Here is a 15782-nt window from a genome sequence, read left to right on the forward strand (position 1 = left end):
AAAAATCTTCTATCCTCACTTACTCCTGTCATCTGGAAGTGTCTTCCTGGGGGGAAAATCTTTCCCTCATCAATTCTTCATCTCTGTAAATTTCATCTGAAGACTTTCTCCACTGCTTATACATCCTTAGGGAGGAGTGGGGAAATTAAGTCCAAGTGGGAGGTATTCCACTCTGTAAGCCATTTTGGGATACAAAGTGTACAAAAGATGCTATATATGAAAACTGTAATGTCAAGTATAATAAAGTTCTTAGGACTTTCCACATTTCTCCATTGGTATATAGTGTAAACCGAGAAAGCATGATGGTATTCTGGTAAAAAACAAGCAATATATTGTCATCCTGGAGGAACACTGCCAGCAATCAGGCAGAAAATTGTTTCATATACACAGGTAATTAGAGAACCCTGCTACCTTTATCAAGGCTCTTAATATGATTCACTCAATAGGTGCCCTCTGAAAATTACTAGAAAATTGATCTCCCAGCAGCAGATGGTTTATATCTATATCCACTTTTTTATGAAGCAATAAAAAGACTCCCAAAATGTAATGAATAAAAATGAATAGTAATAGCAATGTCATTGTTACATGAAACAGTGATGGGATACATCATTTTAAATGGATGCAGAAATAAGCTTCAAAATACAAAAACACAGGGGAGCTGAAAATCTGCTCCGTACACTTTCTCTATTTCCATCTATGCTGCAGCTGTATGATCTTTATGACAGGACATAAATCCAGGAACATCTGTGGTGAGGATTTGCTCTGACATTACATTATTATCTGAAACTCGGAAAAACAGTAACTTACAAAAATGAACTGAAAGTTAAAAAGACCTGATATGAAAGTAAGTTCTTCTAGAGGCAAAGTTCATGAGTAAGAAACATTGGTGTTAACTGGGTAGAGGTCAGGAGCTTCCTTATGGCTCTAGCACTGTAGTCGAATGGTGCTTTACTCCATTTAATAAAGACGGTCCTAACTAGACAACAAGCATCTATTTTTGTTGTTTATTTGCTCTATTTTTGTTGTTTATTTCCTTGATCAGGAAATTGCCTCCAGAATCAGTAAAGCCAGCCAGGCCCTTGGCCAACTCTGAACAAAAGTCCTTACCTAACACATCATTTGTCTCTCCATCAAATTGAAGATCTACAGTGCAGTGGTCCTAACATCTCTTCTGTATGGTTCTGAGACATGGACTCTTTATAGACAGCACATTAAACAGCTTAAGCAATTTCACATGTGCTCCCTCCACTCAATAATGAGCATTTGCTGGCAGGACGGAGTGACTGTAGTGGCTTTTAGTGGTTCCTCCTTGTCAGCCTTGGAGGGACGTCACTACGCCACCTAGCATGCTAGTCCCCTGTCAATTGGCTATGTGTCAGTAAAGAGTCTAGCAGCAGCAGTCAATAGCCCAGCACCCTGACTGGGGCAGACAGCAAACACAGTCAGGCTCAAAACCTCGAGCAGTAGTGGTCTATACAACCCAGCTTCCTGGCTGGGGCAGACAGCAAACAAGCACAGGCTGTCTGGCCTTGGTAAGTAGGCCACCACCCCCGGGGTGGGGTTCACAGCAGGGGATAGGGGTGCCTGGGGCCACCCTACTCCACTGGGTCCCAGCCCAGGGTCCTACCAATAGCAGGTAGTCCTGCCACAGAGATCCTACCAAAAAATACTGACTGTGATTTCAGCAACACAACCGAATGAATGTCTGGTTTCCCTGGGGTACTTCTTACCCCTACCTGTTCATAGGGCTCAGTTGCTTGCAGGTCCTCAGTAACCTCGGGATACTCAGGATCCAACAGTCCCAGTAGCTCCTCGGGGTACTCGCCTGGTGGCAGTCCTGGCAACTCCCCAGGATAGTCAGCTGATGCAGTCCCAGCAGCTCCCTTCCCTTGGAGTTCTCCTCCAGGGACAGGGGGTGGCACAGATCAGTCCCTGGCCCAGGAGCCAGCAGCAAGGGAGAGGCATCTGCCTCCTTCCCTTGCTCTGGCCCAACTGATCTAAAGCCCCGCCTCTTATACTTCCTGTTCCACCCCTCTGCTTCCAGCGCGTGGGGCGGGACCAGCCTGGCTCCACCCACTAGGGGGAGGGGAGTGATTCCTCCCTGTTAGCCTCGGAGGGAGGCCACTCCGACTCACTACTGTGACCAATATGACGGTCCTTGGGAGAACAAACACAACGAGCATCAAGGAAATGGTACTGAGAGCAGAATTTGACTGGACATGTCATCAGAATGGAAGACCACTGCCACCCAAACCAGATCCTGTATGGGGAGCTGAGGCAGGGCAAAAGAAAGAAGGGCCATCCTTATAAGCACTTCAAAGATAACTGGAAGAGCAGTCTCCACTGGCCTGGCATCAATCTTAAAAAACTCAAGCAAATGGCACAGAACAGGACTCACTGATGGTCTTTGACAAGATTAGCATGCAGCAGGTTCAAGCGGGAATCGATGAAATCATGTTCAGACTGCCTGTGAAAGGCTCCACAAAGCCACATCATCAAACATCATGGATAAAGACTTCCCACACCCCCAGTGTGACCGACTCTGTGCATCAGGGTTCTGATTTTAGAGTCATATGCAAAGCCATAGATGAGAATTGCATCAGTGATGAACTACTACTAGAATCATAGAATATCAGGGTTGGAAAGGACTTCAGGAGGTCATCTAGTCCAACCCTCTGCTCAAAGCAGGACCAATCCCCAGACTGATTTTTGCCCCAGATCTCTAAATGGCCCCCTGAAGGATTGAACTCACAACCCTGGGTTTAGCAGGCCAATGTGCAAACCACTGAACTATCGCTATCCCTCCCACCACTACTCTAAGTTCTCATTTGTCTTGCCAAGCTAACCAGAACATTGGCAAGCAAAGAGCACCACTGGTATTGCTGTTCAGTATTCAACTCATTTGAAACCTAAAATGTTATTCTAGCCAGACAGTGGCTTAGTCATCTATACCCTTGACCCTTTCATCCCAAAGATACAAGTCATGGCTCTGGCCTTCAGAAGTATAAATTGAGTCCTAGGTAGTTTGCTCGGCAGTACTTTTGGAGGAGGAGTAAAATTTTCCAGAGTGCCTAAAGCCCAGAGGCACAAGGGGACTTAGGCGTTGCAATGCTGAGCATCACAACACCTAACTTTGAGGCACCTAGAAGATCACAGGAACAACACTGAGATCACAAAGTCCAAGTTAGGCTCCTAGACTAAGCTCCATTCCTCTCTCAGAGTTCAGTGCCTGAGTCAGGCTGCAAGGAGATGCCTATCTCTGCTAGCAATCCACAACCAGGAACCCCTCTCCCAGCAACAGGCAGCTTAGTTGTTTCAGGCAAGAATGAGTTAGGTGCTTGCCTAGCTCCATTCAAAATTGCTAGGGGAGGAGCCTCCTAACCTTTAAACCAGGGCCAGTTCTAGGGGTGGGCAAGCAGGTCGGTCACCCTGGGTGCCATCTTCCAGAGGCCTCTGTGACACTCAAGTTCTGTTTGTTTTTGGCTTGGGCCCTGGGGAGGAGGGGGCTGAAAACATTTTTATCCTGGCCAGATAAATAGCTAGGGCTCCTCTTCTTGCCCTTAGCCCAGTGGTAGGCTACTCAATTGTGACGTGGGAGGCCGCTAGTGCAAGAATTCCTTTGTCTGATGAGGAGACGGGATATGAACAGAGGTCTCCCACCTCTTGGTGAATGGCCTAACCACCAGGCTACAGAGTGATTCACTCCTTTTCTAGCCCAATTAATAGTTAATTATTCAATTAACATGGAACAACTTCAATAGAAAAGATTGACAGAGACCCACCAGTCCAATGGTTGGAGCACTCACCTGAGAGGTGGGAGAATCCTCTTCAGATTCCTTCTCCCTCTCAAGTAGATGGGGGACTTAAACCAGGCTTCTCCCATGACCTGGGTGAGTACCCTAACCACTGGCTAAAGGTTACATGGGAAGTTTCCTCCTTCTTCCCCTCCAGCCCCTGACCTGGAAGTTTTGTATGGAGCTATATGGCCTCTGAACACACTTACTGGATCTGGCCCAAAACGCAAGCTAGGAGCTCCTGTGCCCATATTCCTCTGGTCTGTGTATTGCCATGGGGCTTAGGTAGGAGATAGGTGCCAGGACACCTAGAGGGAGGCAGGAGTGTCCATGTCCAGAGGCGGAAATCTAGTCTAACCGAAAGAACCTCTCCGTGCCAATAGGCAAAGCGTTCACTATTCTATACCAGGCCTGATACACTCACTATACCCAACACATTGCTTTCATAATATTTACCCAAAAGGGTCATGTGAGATGTTTAATGGAAGCTTATCTCATACTGATCCTCCTAAACTTTGTGGGGTATATGTACGGGTGATATTTAAGAAGTTGTATAGATGTATTGAAGTATGTTTAGAATGTGTGTGCCAGGCAGGGTTGACAAGCAGGTTTTGCCAGACAAAGGGGTAATCCACTTTGTCTCTGATGTGTGTGAAGCAAACACAAAACATGTAATGTCTAAAGGAGAAACAGGTTAACGTTGGGACACGATCTCAACATGCAGCAGGGCACTGGCAATGAGTTCCACTGTCTAATTATGTGTTGTGTGGAAAAGTATTTGTAACTATCAGTTTTGAATTTGCCACCTTTTAATTTCATTGACTGTCCCTTGTTCTTTCCATTTTATCACACAAAGCTCCCAACCTTTCTGTGTATCATTCATTTATTTTATACACTTTTATCATGTTGCCTCTTATTTGACTTCTTTCTAAGGTAAACAATCTTTCAATCTCTGTTCATATGAGAGCTCTTCCATGACTCAAATCATTCTTACCACCTTCTCTGAACTCCTACTAATTCTACAATTGAAACAAAGTAAGTGTCAACTTGCTGATGTGTACAATGTGGTGCTAAGCAACCGTGTAATTCATAAATGTTATCTAAACTCAGCCCAGTATAATACAGGTTCATGACTAATTCTGTTAGTAAAAAATACAAAAAACTAAACAAAACCCCACAACATCACACAAGAGAAAATGTATTCCCGAAACAGGAGGCTTCATAACCAAAGAACATATTCAGTCAAAAATTTAGAAACCATGACAACAAATTCTGATGAACCTTAAAGTTCCAAAACCTAAAACTTCTTCATGCTGCTTTACTTCTCAAAACTAAAGACCTCACGCTGTCAACCTTACCTCACATTGCTCAGTGGAACTACTGGTGGAGTAGGTTACTATTCAGTGTAAGAATGGAAGAATCAGACACAGAGTTCATGGGCAAAAGTCTGTGTTTCCGACATGGCATTAACTTGAGAACCTTACTCAGACCCCAGTGTGCAAGAGAATAATGCATTAGAATACAATTTTTCAAAAGCACTTAAATCCCATTGAGTTTCAATGAGACTTGGGCTCATACATAACTTAGAACCTTTTGAAAATTTATCATACATTTATATACTGAATCTTTTAAAAATGCACACAAAAGTACGTCTTAGCATGTTATTGTAGACAGAATATTTGGAAGGAAATCGGTATTCAAGCCCTAAAAGAATGAGCATTTCACTCAAGTTATACATCTCATGGATATTAATATAAAATTGCTGTGGAGGCAAATGACTATTCATCAAAAGAAACTAATTGCTTTTGACTACCTTTTCATATTAGACACTCTTCTCTATAGCCTAATTTCACTTCATATTTCTAAAATGCTCCAAAAGACTTTGACTTTGATAGTCCTACAGACAACAATCTCTGCCTTTTCACTGAGTAATATTCTGTATCTTATTGAAACATATAGTGTTGAAAAATGTATCTTTAAGAAGAGTACAGCTGTTGTTTTTCAGTACTCCGTCATGTGCTTCTCCAAGGGCCCCCAATTTCATCTGCAGGAGACCAATTTTCATGTGTGTCCAGGATATTTTAGAAGCCCACAGGGGTTTCTAAAGCTTCGGAATAGCAAGGAATTTCTTTACATATCGACAGACTGGGGAAGGGGGAGGAAATTCTTCACAGATGTTTATCTTGGCACAATGCATGACCCGAGAGAATTCAGGCTTGAGAGTGAACTCTGGTCTCTTGTTCTGCAGGCCATTGCAGACTGAGACACATTGCACAAAGTTCTGGCTACCATTGTTGTCTTTCAGTAAACCAAACAGTCCTGAGGAATCTTACTCCACTGCCCATTTGATTTCCCAATCTCAAATAATTTAAACCATTGCAGATTAAATTCCGCACTTGGATGCAGATACCCAGCTGCCACCGAAGTGAATGGGAAAAATATAACAATTTATTTGTCCATTTTCAAAAGCTTTCATGTGTTACCCAGAAAGATCAAGAAGCTCACAGACACCAGAGGGTTGCACACTGTTGCTTCTGTAGACCAAGCTCATTGCAAAGACCATGACTCTTTGCATCCCTCCATTCCCCCCACAAGCACACAGTGTGCCAGCCTCCTATTCCCCTCTATTTCAGGACTCCCAACAACCCACATCCCTTCCTTCATGACAGGGGCTCTCTGTGGCCCCCAATTTCCCTCTACTGTCATACTAGAAACTCTGAATACCCCCCTTTCTCCCATTCTCCTTATATGTCAGCAGTTCTCTGTGCCCCCTGCCCCATTTCCTTTCTCCTCTACCATGCTAGGGCCTCTATGTGTCCCCTTATTCCTCCCTACTCTGCCCTTTCCCTGCGTCATTCTCATTTTCTGACTGAGGGGGAGAAGCACTCAAGGTGTTCACTCTATTGAAACAATGGGCAGATAGAGATGGGGAGTCAGCCAGTTCTTTGACCTATAGACAAGTCCAGAGATGGTGGAAGCTGCTGGCTCTGCTAACCAGATCCAAGGAGCTCCATGTGCCCCCCCACGTCCAGCTTGTGGTGTTCCATTTTTCACCAAAATGAATAGGATTCTTCCCACTGATGCCTAGAACACTCCTGAAATTTGGAATTGGTAGGATGTGCATTCAAAAGTTATCACATTACAGGCAGACAGAGAAATGCCTTCCTATTGAGCATAAGCCCTTGCTTTGCTCACCTAATAAACAGCCAAAAACTGAACTAAAGTTCAGTTGAACCATTGCAGTATGGACATTGAACTAGAAACCCCATTATAAGCTCTCATGAAGTTGCCAGTGCATCTGAGCTTCAGCGGTGCTAAAAATATTGTTCAACAAGAATAAGCACTTCGCCTCCCAGACCTAGTCTAAACTAGAGTGTGTAGAGAAATGGGGATTTTAAAAAGTTGCAAATTTTTGTACCTTTCCCACCCCCACAAAAAAAAGCTTTAGATTTGGTTTAAAGTTTGTGTGAAAATTCAGGCTGGTTCTTATTCAAGTGATACATAAATGCAGGTTATTTTATTCAGACTAGTTCATCTAGTGTTTTTAACCAAAACATGCACAACTCTAGCTCACTTCCAAAGAGATCAAAATCAGCATGGAACCACGATGCAAGACTACATCACTTACTAGCCCATTGCAAGTGCTGATCACTGCTGGTCCATTCCCAGAATTTGGCTGCAAGACTGTACCAATGAGGTGACATGAGGTTCCTGTGTAAGGTACAATCTTTGCACCAGTGTGGTTCCCGTATCTCCTTTCCAATACATAGTTTGCAGAAAGGAATCCTCCATGGACAGTCAAGTTGAAAAACAGCTCCTTCTCCTTGTGGTTAATTTTATAATACACAAGGTTTTCCTTTCTACTGAAGTCTCTTTTCCTCCTAGTATCTGAGGTGTGATGGTGTAAATTGTAAGAGAGAAAATGGCCGCTTGCATCTACTTTTGCAGGACCAACCACGTGGTATTCTTGCAGCGTCCGGATAAAGTGCTCTGGAAAAAAAGCAATGGGGAAATTTTAGCTTTTCATAGAATCAAAGGACTGGGAGGGACCTTGAGAGGTCATCTAGTCCAGTCCCCTGCACTCATGGCAGGAATAAGTATTATCTAGACCATTCCTGACAGGTGTTTGTCTGCTCTTAAAAATCTCGAATGGTCAAGATTCTAGATCTCCCCTAGACAATTTATTCCAGTGCTTAACCACGCTGACAGTTAGAAAGGTTTTCCTAATGTCCAGCCTAAACCTCCTTTGCTGCAATTTAAGCCAATTGCTTCTTGTCATATCCTCAGAGGTTAAGAATAACAATTCTTCTCCCTCCTCCTTGTAACAACCTTTTATGTACTTGAAAACTATTATCATGTCTCCTCTCAGTCGTCTCTTTTCCAGACTAAACAAACCCGATTTTTTCAATCTTCCTTCATAGGTCATGTTTTCTAGACCTTTAATCATTTTTGTTACTCTTCTCTGAACTTTCTCCAATTTGCCCACATCTTTCCTGAAATGTGGCATTCAAAACTGTATACAATACTCCAGTTGAGGCCTAATCAGCGCAGAGTAGAGCAGAAGAATTACTTCTCATGTCTTGCTTACAACACTCCTGCTAATACATTCCAGAATGATGATTGGAGCCTCTGGCTGTTATCACAATTTGAGTACTAACTAATCGGTAGTAGCTGTTGCATAGTATTGGATATTAGTGAGGGGCAAGAATGCCGTGAATTTCTTCCCCCTTCTAGAGTCTGATAATAGTGACAGTGCGCTCATTCTTGTTCCCACTGATGTACATGGAAGCTGTGCTCCGGAGGTCAGTGTGAACAAGAGTGGGCTAACCTCAGAGTAATTTAGGTCATATTTTGATCAGCTCAAGCTGTTATAATCTAACAGTGGGTGTCCTGTGAATTCTAAATCTCTGTTTGCGTAAATTAAATTCACCAATACAAATCTGAAAACTTATAAAACTTCAGGAGAGAGCACTTGTCTCTCTCTCTCTCTCTCTCTCTCTCTGTAGGGTAGAGAATTGATGTTGTGTTTGAAATGTGAAAGGAGGTGAATGGGAGGAACGTTAAGCTTTTAAAGTTGGTGTTAAAGAGGGAGAGTGTAAAAAGCCCAAATGAAAAGCTGTTGTATTCAGGCCTGATTTTCCACTGCACAGCACCCCCTTATGCCTGTGGAATGATGTGGAAAATCAGCCCCTCCTCCATGAGTTTCCCTTTCATGTATGTGAGTTCTGAAATGATAAAAGCTTTGGAATATAAAAGTAAAGCTTTTGATACTGTCTCGCATGACCTTCTCCTAAACAAACTAGGGAAATGCAACCTAGATGGAGCTACTATAAGGTGGGTGCAAAACTGGTTGTAAAACTGTTCCCAGAGAGTAGTTTTCAGTGGTTCACAGTCATGCTGGAAGGGCCCTTAATTAAGCCAATTTTGTGTTGCTGTATCACAACATAACATTACAGAGTTGCTACTAAGAAGAAATAGTCTATTTCCAGGATTCTGAACTGCCTACATTTTGTAATGAGAAATGAGGTGGGTATTTACATGCCTGTTAACAGTAAATTTATAATGAATATAGATTTCAGCAATGAAATTTTGAACTGAAATCTAGCCTAATTGCTTCCAGAAAGCAACAACATGACAGTCTGAGTTGTCTGCACGGTGCTTCATTGACCTCAACTTTAAAATCAAGTTGTCTGCCACAGGAGTGTTTCAAGTACAGAGCTGCAAGTTCAGACTCCAAAAGATATGACCTGTTGTAGCCAGGGAGACATTTCTGCACTGGGGGCGGGGAAGTAACTAGCACAACACTGTAAGGTTTGCAGTCTCTAGTGTGAGAAGCAGCAACGCTGATCTGGGGAAAGTAAAACAGTCACAAAGCTCCATGGAAGCTAGATTCTATAAGTGAAACATTGTGTAAATACAGACGGGGAGACTACTCCATACAAAAGAATAAACTGAATATATTTATTTAGATCTTGGTGACCTTGGTTTATTTACATTAGAGGTGGGGGGAGAAAGGACACCAAGTTTGCATCAATTAAGCATAACTTTAATTAAAATGAGAGAAGCCACTGACCTTGCCTCTTGTCTGGAAAGAAAAATCTGCCCGGTGGAGGATTTCTACCATAGCAGAGCGCTTCCATCAGAAGGAACTGGACCCAAAAGGAAAAGTTGGCAATCCAGTTTCTCTGCACACATGGCATGTTTTAGCTGGGGAAAATCAACTGAGTGTATTCAGCAAAGTCCTAGCTGGAAAGAAAACTGTAAAGGTGCATGGCCAAGGGAAACTAATGCAGAGACAGAGAGAGAAAGAGGCGCTTCCTCACAGAGAAAGAGCAGAGAAGCTTTTCCTGAAAAGGGGAGTGATTAGGAGTTCTGGTGTCTGATTTCCACAAGGGGAGGAAGGAGGGTTCAGCAAGGAAGTTGCTTCCAGGGAATCTTTCATTAGTGGGTTTTAGCCCACGAAAGCTTATGCCCAAATACATTTGTTAGTCTGTAAGGTGTCACAAGGACTCCTCATTGTTTTTACAAACAGCAATGTTAGTGTCAGTTCCCATGAACCCCAGCTTAACCTTCAACCCCTCCAGCAGTTGATTCGTCCCCTGACAGAGAAAATCTGGGACAAAGGCTGCATGGGTCTGTCCCTGGAGGGAGGTCCAAAGCTGTATATGCAGTGAGGCCAGGCTGCACTAGCTCTGTCCTGGGAGCACTGAGCCTGTCCCTACATGCTTCCTTGGATGCCTTCAATTCCCACTTTATACCTGCTGTCCCCCGAATTCACCTAGCTCCAACTTCCCATGCAATACCTGCCTGCCTTTGAGCACTGACCAGGTCCAGGCTGAATCCACTCTCCCTTTGGTGTGTCGGTTCCAGCCCCCAAGCTGTAATAGCCCCACCTACGGCACCCCCTGCCACAGCCTCTCTGCCTGAGATTCACTCAGTGCTACCACTCTCCCATGCACCTATTCTGCCAGGTGAGCAACCAGTTCCCATCCTGTTGTTGTGAGGGGAGGGTGTCCCAATTGAATTCTAATGCCGGTGATTGCATCCTGACTCCTTACGCTCCAAGAACACAGCAAGCATTCCGGACTAGAACTGTAACACATTGTGAGAAATAAATCAAATCATGGTGTTTGCAGAAGCAGAAAGCAATTTCATTCTCTTGTAGATGCAGCCCATGTCTTCCCCACCTCCTTCCCTGCATGGACTCCCTCTATTTTTGTATTTCCTCCAGTGCTTATGTCCGAGTCAGATTATAAACTCCACAGGGCAGGGCCCATGTCTGAAAGCACATAGTACCCGTTAGGGTGCTGTGTCAATACCCATCTGAACAGGGTAGTCTTCCCTTCTCCTATGGAAGCTTTTGGGCAGTGTTGTGTGAAATAGCTGTTCATTTCACCCCAGAGGTGGCAGCATTTCATTGCTAGATCAAATGATCCCACTATAGTTTGCAGATCAGTGTGGCAGGCTGACAAACAGAAATACCTCCACATCTCTTGAGTTCTCTTTACATCGTCAATCTTTTATTTCCAGGGCTTTGCCTTTTCCTGGTCCTTTGGAAGTGTAGGGTGGGAGTGGGCGGGGAAGGCCCAAAGTCCCGTTTAATAAACAAAACTTCCCCTCCCGGAGGTTACTTTCCCCCTTTCCTGCCTTGCAACAAGATTCAAAGTAAAATAAGGTGCTCCTTCCGTGGGTTCTTTTCCACGTCAAAACCACAGGACTCAGACATATTATACTTCCCTGTCTATAGATTCCTCCACAGTCTGGCCTCTCCTATAGGGAAGGAAGCTGCTTATATTATCTTCCCAGCATGTCTTGCTGCAGTGGCCTATAACTCTCAGATGCCCTCGAAAACAACAATTCCTAGCAACCCTTGTAAGGTTCCCTTAACTCTGCCCTCTAGTGATGTCATGCAATAACCATACAACTCTTATTAAGACATTTTGTGTTTATGAACCCAGATTAGATTAAACTGATTTTATAGACTTTCTTTTTTCATGTTTTATCCTCCTAGTGTCACTAGAGGGCAAAGCTAAGATTGTCTGGGTGCCTTAGCATCTTTGGATTTCTTTTTGGTTTAACCTTCACTCTGAATTCCCTGGGTTTGTAATGCTTGTTTTAGGGACAATTGTAACACTCTTGTCATTTGTTTCACCCTTCACTGATATCTACTCTCAACTTCACTCCAATTTCGTATCATTTTTATCTGGATTATAGTTTTGCCACGTTGCCCCCATCTACCTATACACACACTTACCCAAGGCACAGCTTTAAGGCTATACTATGCCATTCATTTCCAGGCAGAACTCCTCATTAATTTTAATGGGCGCTTCTGCTGAACACTGATGGTGCAATATGATGCTTAATGATTTTCTGGCAACTTATGCTTATGATTGCTTATTAGGGAGACAAGGTGGGTGAGGGAACATCTTTTCATTGGAGCAGTCTCTGTTGGGGAGAGAGACTGGCTCTGGAACTCACACAGAGCTCTGCTTCAGGTCTCATTATCACTTTTTTCATTTGGTGTGAAACAGGCAAATCCAACTGAGAGGGAAATAGTCACCTCAGTTTAGCTGTCTAATGAAGCTCCAGAGAATCAGGCCTTAGGAACGTGTTAAAATGCAAGCTTTCAAGCCAGTAGGAAATGCAGCTCCTTGCAGTCATGAGAAACAAGACGTCTTTACAAAGGAAAACTGATACTTGATTAATGAGCCTTAATGTGTATTTTGCTAGTTAATGGAAATGCACAATGAGGCTACATAGGAGAACTGCAATATTATATAGTATATGATTATCAGCAGCGCTCTTGAGAAGGTTTGTTCACTATAATGTCATTTCTTTATTTTAATACATAGCTCCTGACAGGGGAGCTGGAACAATTTGTAGGAGGGCGGGGGGTGCTGGGAGCCATTGAACCAAACTGTAAACCCTTTATGTGATGGGAACCACTTCAAGTCAGGGGGTGCTGTAGCACCCCAGCACCCTTGGTTTCAGCACCTGTGGTGTATGATCTGTTATATATAAATAATGTATTTAGACTGTAAGCTCCTTGGGGCAGAGACCATCTTCTACTCTGTGTTTGGTTGACCCTTAGGCATTAATGTAATAAACATTATTAATAAAATGAAACACTAATAATGAAATATTGTGTGGTGTAATGATGACTACAGGGGCCTGGGAGTCAGAAATCATTGAAGATTCTGTTTGCAGCTCTGCCACTTTGCAACATTGAAAATGTCATTTAACCAGCCTATCCCATTATTTACTCATCTCCAAAATGAATTCAGTAATACCTACCTGCTTCACAGGGGCCTGATGCAGTTTGCAGTGCTCAATGTTCTGACAGCACATACAGACTGTTGGAGGAAACATTCCAAACATGTCCCTATTATTATTCTAGAATTATTTGATTGGAGAAAAGAGAAGACTGCACTGAAGTAAATGATCTAAAGTGCAAGAGGACAGCAAGATGAGCAGAAGCAAGGACTAGAAGAGGAAGCATGGTCCAGTAGTTAGCAGGATAAAGGATAGAGGATAAAACTCCCTGCTCCACCACAGATTTCCTGTCTGACTTGGGCACAGGGCCGTCCCTAGGGGGGTGCAGGGCCAGGGGCAGAAGTGATGAATCCATCATTTCCGGGACTGACCATGCCAGCCAATCGCACGGGCCCATGGGGCCCCCCAAAGCATGGCTCTGCTTGGGCAAGTCTCTCAGTTCCTCAACTGTCATGTGGGAAAAACAGCACTTCCCTACCTCACAGGGTATTGCACAGCATAACTACGTTAGAGACTGTGAGGTGCCCCAATACCTTAGAAATGGGGGTCATGTAAGTACTTCCGACAGACTAGCTCCTTAGAAAGGGATTGGAGAGGTGCTGCAAATTAGCTAGTTAACATTGTCCAAATTGTGCACTTCTCATGCTGTATTTGTGGACCTGTTAAGTATAATAGACACATATACCTCCCCCACTTGAGCACTGAAACTGCAAACCAGCCTTTTTCAGGGTTCTCTAATTCTAATCAAAAAGCTCTGACTAGGAAGAGAGAAGAGGGGAAGTCATGAATTGTGGAAGGAAGCAGTAGGGAAAGGCATGGATCTTTGAAGATGGGAGATGGGAGAGACTAAAAAGCGTGTTTTGCTTGAGAATCAGCGGGCAATGAGGCAGTGAAAAGTGAGTCATTAGCTTGAAAACAAGGCTGAGTAAGAAGCAACAGGAGCTTGCCTGAGAGCACTAGCCTCGAAGGAGAAAATTCATTAGTTGCCAGCAGAATGTAAAAGGAAAAGCATATCCAAATTCATGAGCTAGTCCGATAGGCAAGAAAGACTTGCTCCCATGCTGAGAGATGAAACATGACAGAGGCTAACACTCAACCAATATCACTCACCTGAAATCACAAGGAGCATCCATCAAAGAAAGGATATGGCTGAAGTTGGAAGCAAATCATGAAATACCCCATTGCTGAAAGATGGCTTTTGATGGCTTGCAAGAAGTTTGGCCCCTTGTCCCAGAGAAAATAAAGGACTGGTGCCTCCACAGGCAGTATGAATATTTCCAAAACTTCAGTCCCTTTCTCCATGTGAAGTCATATGTATCTCTTGGTCTTGCCCTTGGTAGTGTAATTTCATTATTCTCCATGTATTATTACCCTGTGTTGATTTTTGACTGATTACGGTCTTTTATTGTATTTCTGTTGTATTACTCGTAATTAATTATATACCTCTGTATAATGTTGTACCTCTCTGCAGATGAGTGGAGTATCTGTGTGGCTTCTTTTGGTTTGGCATTATGTTTAAATACTTTGCTTTACTGTTTTTGACAAAAAGCATTCAGACTGTGATGACCGGTGAAAGCTGTGGAATTCTGATTGCAAGCAATAGTTGCAGAGATAGACAAAACCTGCACGAGCTATATATCAGTACAGGAAGAGAGAGGATGATGATAACCTAAACAGAAATGTTGCCATTAGAGAAGACCAGTCATTTATAGTTAAGACAGTACTCTAGATACTGGATGGATATGATGCAAGTTAAACAAAGACGTGGGAAGAAATACAAGGTAAGAATTTTGAACCTGAGGGTAGCATGTGGACAAACTGTGCTTGAAGCAAAGATCACATTCCAATTCATGCAACCTATAACTCTTGTGCCAACGGTACTGGCAGCAACAAGGGCCAGGTCCTTCTTTCTAGGGGATTCTCTACAATTTGCTTAACTTTGGCTTGAACCCTCACTCAGTAACCTGGGAACCTATATTCACTCTGGGTGCCTTTGATGGCTCATCTGTCCCCACTTGCAAGCACATTCAACAGAGGTCTCAACAAAAGAACTTTATTGGAGAAAGGAAAGGTACAGGACAGGGTGAACTTGGACAAACTTTGCAATGTAACACTTTCTGTCGCCTGCTACCTCAGGGTGCATGGGTCCTTTTCCTGAACAACTGGACCCTGAGTGGCTAAAGCAGTTTTTCTGCCGCCAAGACTCCCACTCACAGATTGTGGCTCCAGGAGTCTCAAAAAAATCAGGGTCCCTGCTTCTTGGGGGTTGGACTAGATGACCTCCTGAGGTCCCTTCCAACCCTCATATTCTATGATTCTATGATTCTTAGATTTATTTGGCATAAGCTTTCGTGGGTAAAAACCCCACTTCTTCAGATGCATAGAGTGAAAGTTACAGATGCAGGCATTATATACTGACACATGGAGAGCAGGGAGTTACTTTGCAAGTGGAGAACCAGTGCTGAGAGGGCCAATTCAATCAGGGTGGATGTAGTCCACTCCCACCCACGAAAGCTTATGCCCAAATAAATCTGTTAGTCTTTAAGATGCCACCAGACTCCTTGTTGTTTTTGTAGATACAGACTAACACGGCTACCCCCGATATATGATTCTTAGGCAACTCTGAGGCTCTACCACCTGTCCTAATAGAATGATTTAAGCAGCTAGGACAGGGAGGCCTCACCAGAGTCTTTAAGCCAGTGTACACTGATGTTC

The 15782-nt window shown here is 43.5% G+C and overlaps 1 protein-coding gene across 2 annotated transcripts in view; it reads right to left on the reverse strand.

Annotated features, from left to right (window-relative positions):
• ADAMTS12 (ADAM metallopeptidase with thrombospondin type 1 motif 12) overlaps positions 1-10348 on the reverse strand; it is a 282704-nt gene extending 272356 nt beyond the window's left edge. Inside the window, exons 1-2 of one of the 2 annotated variants that reach the window (XM_042860207.2) lie at positions 9868-10348; positions 7423-7784 (exon numbers count right to left, since the gene is read on the reverse strand). In XM_042860207.2, coding sequence (XP_042716141.2) covers positions 7423-7784; positions 9868-9994 — 489 coding nt within the window. In that variant the 5' untranslated portion in view covers positions 9995-10348. The remainder of the gene's footprint in view (positions 1-7422; positions 7785-9867) is intronic. The other variant, XM_005312319.4, reaches the window with a different exon arrangement.
• Positions 10349-15782: the final 5434 nt, after the last annotated feature.

Source organism: Chrysemys picta, chromosome 6 (assembly GCF_011386835.1).
Source record: "Chrysemys picta bellii isolate R12L10 chromosome 6, ASM1138683v2, whole genome shotgun sequence".
Taxonomy (NCBI): Eukaryota; Metazoa; Chordata; order Testudines; family Emydidae; genus Chrysemys; species Chrysemys picta.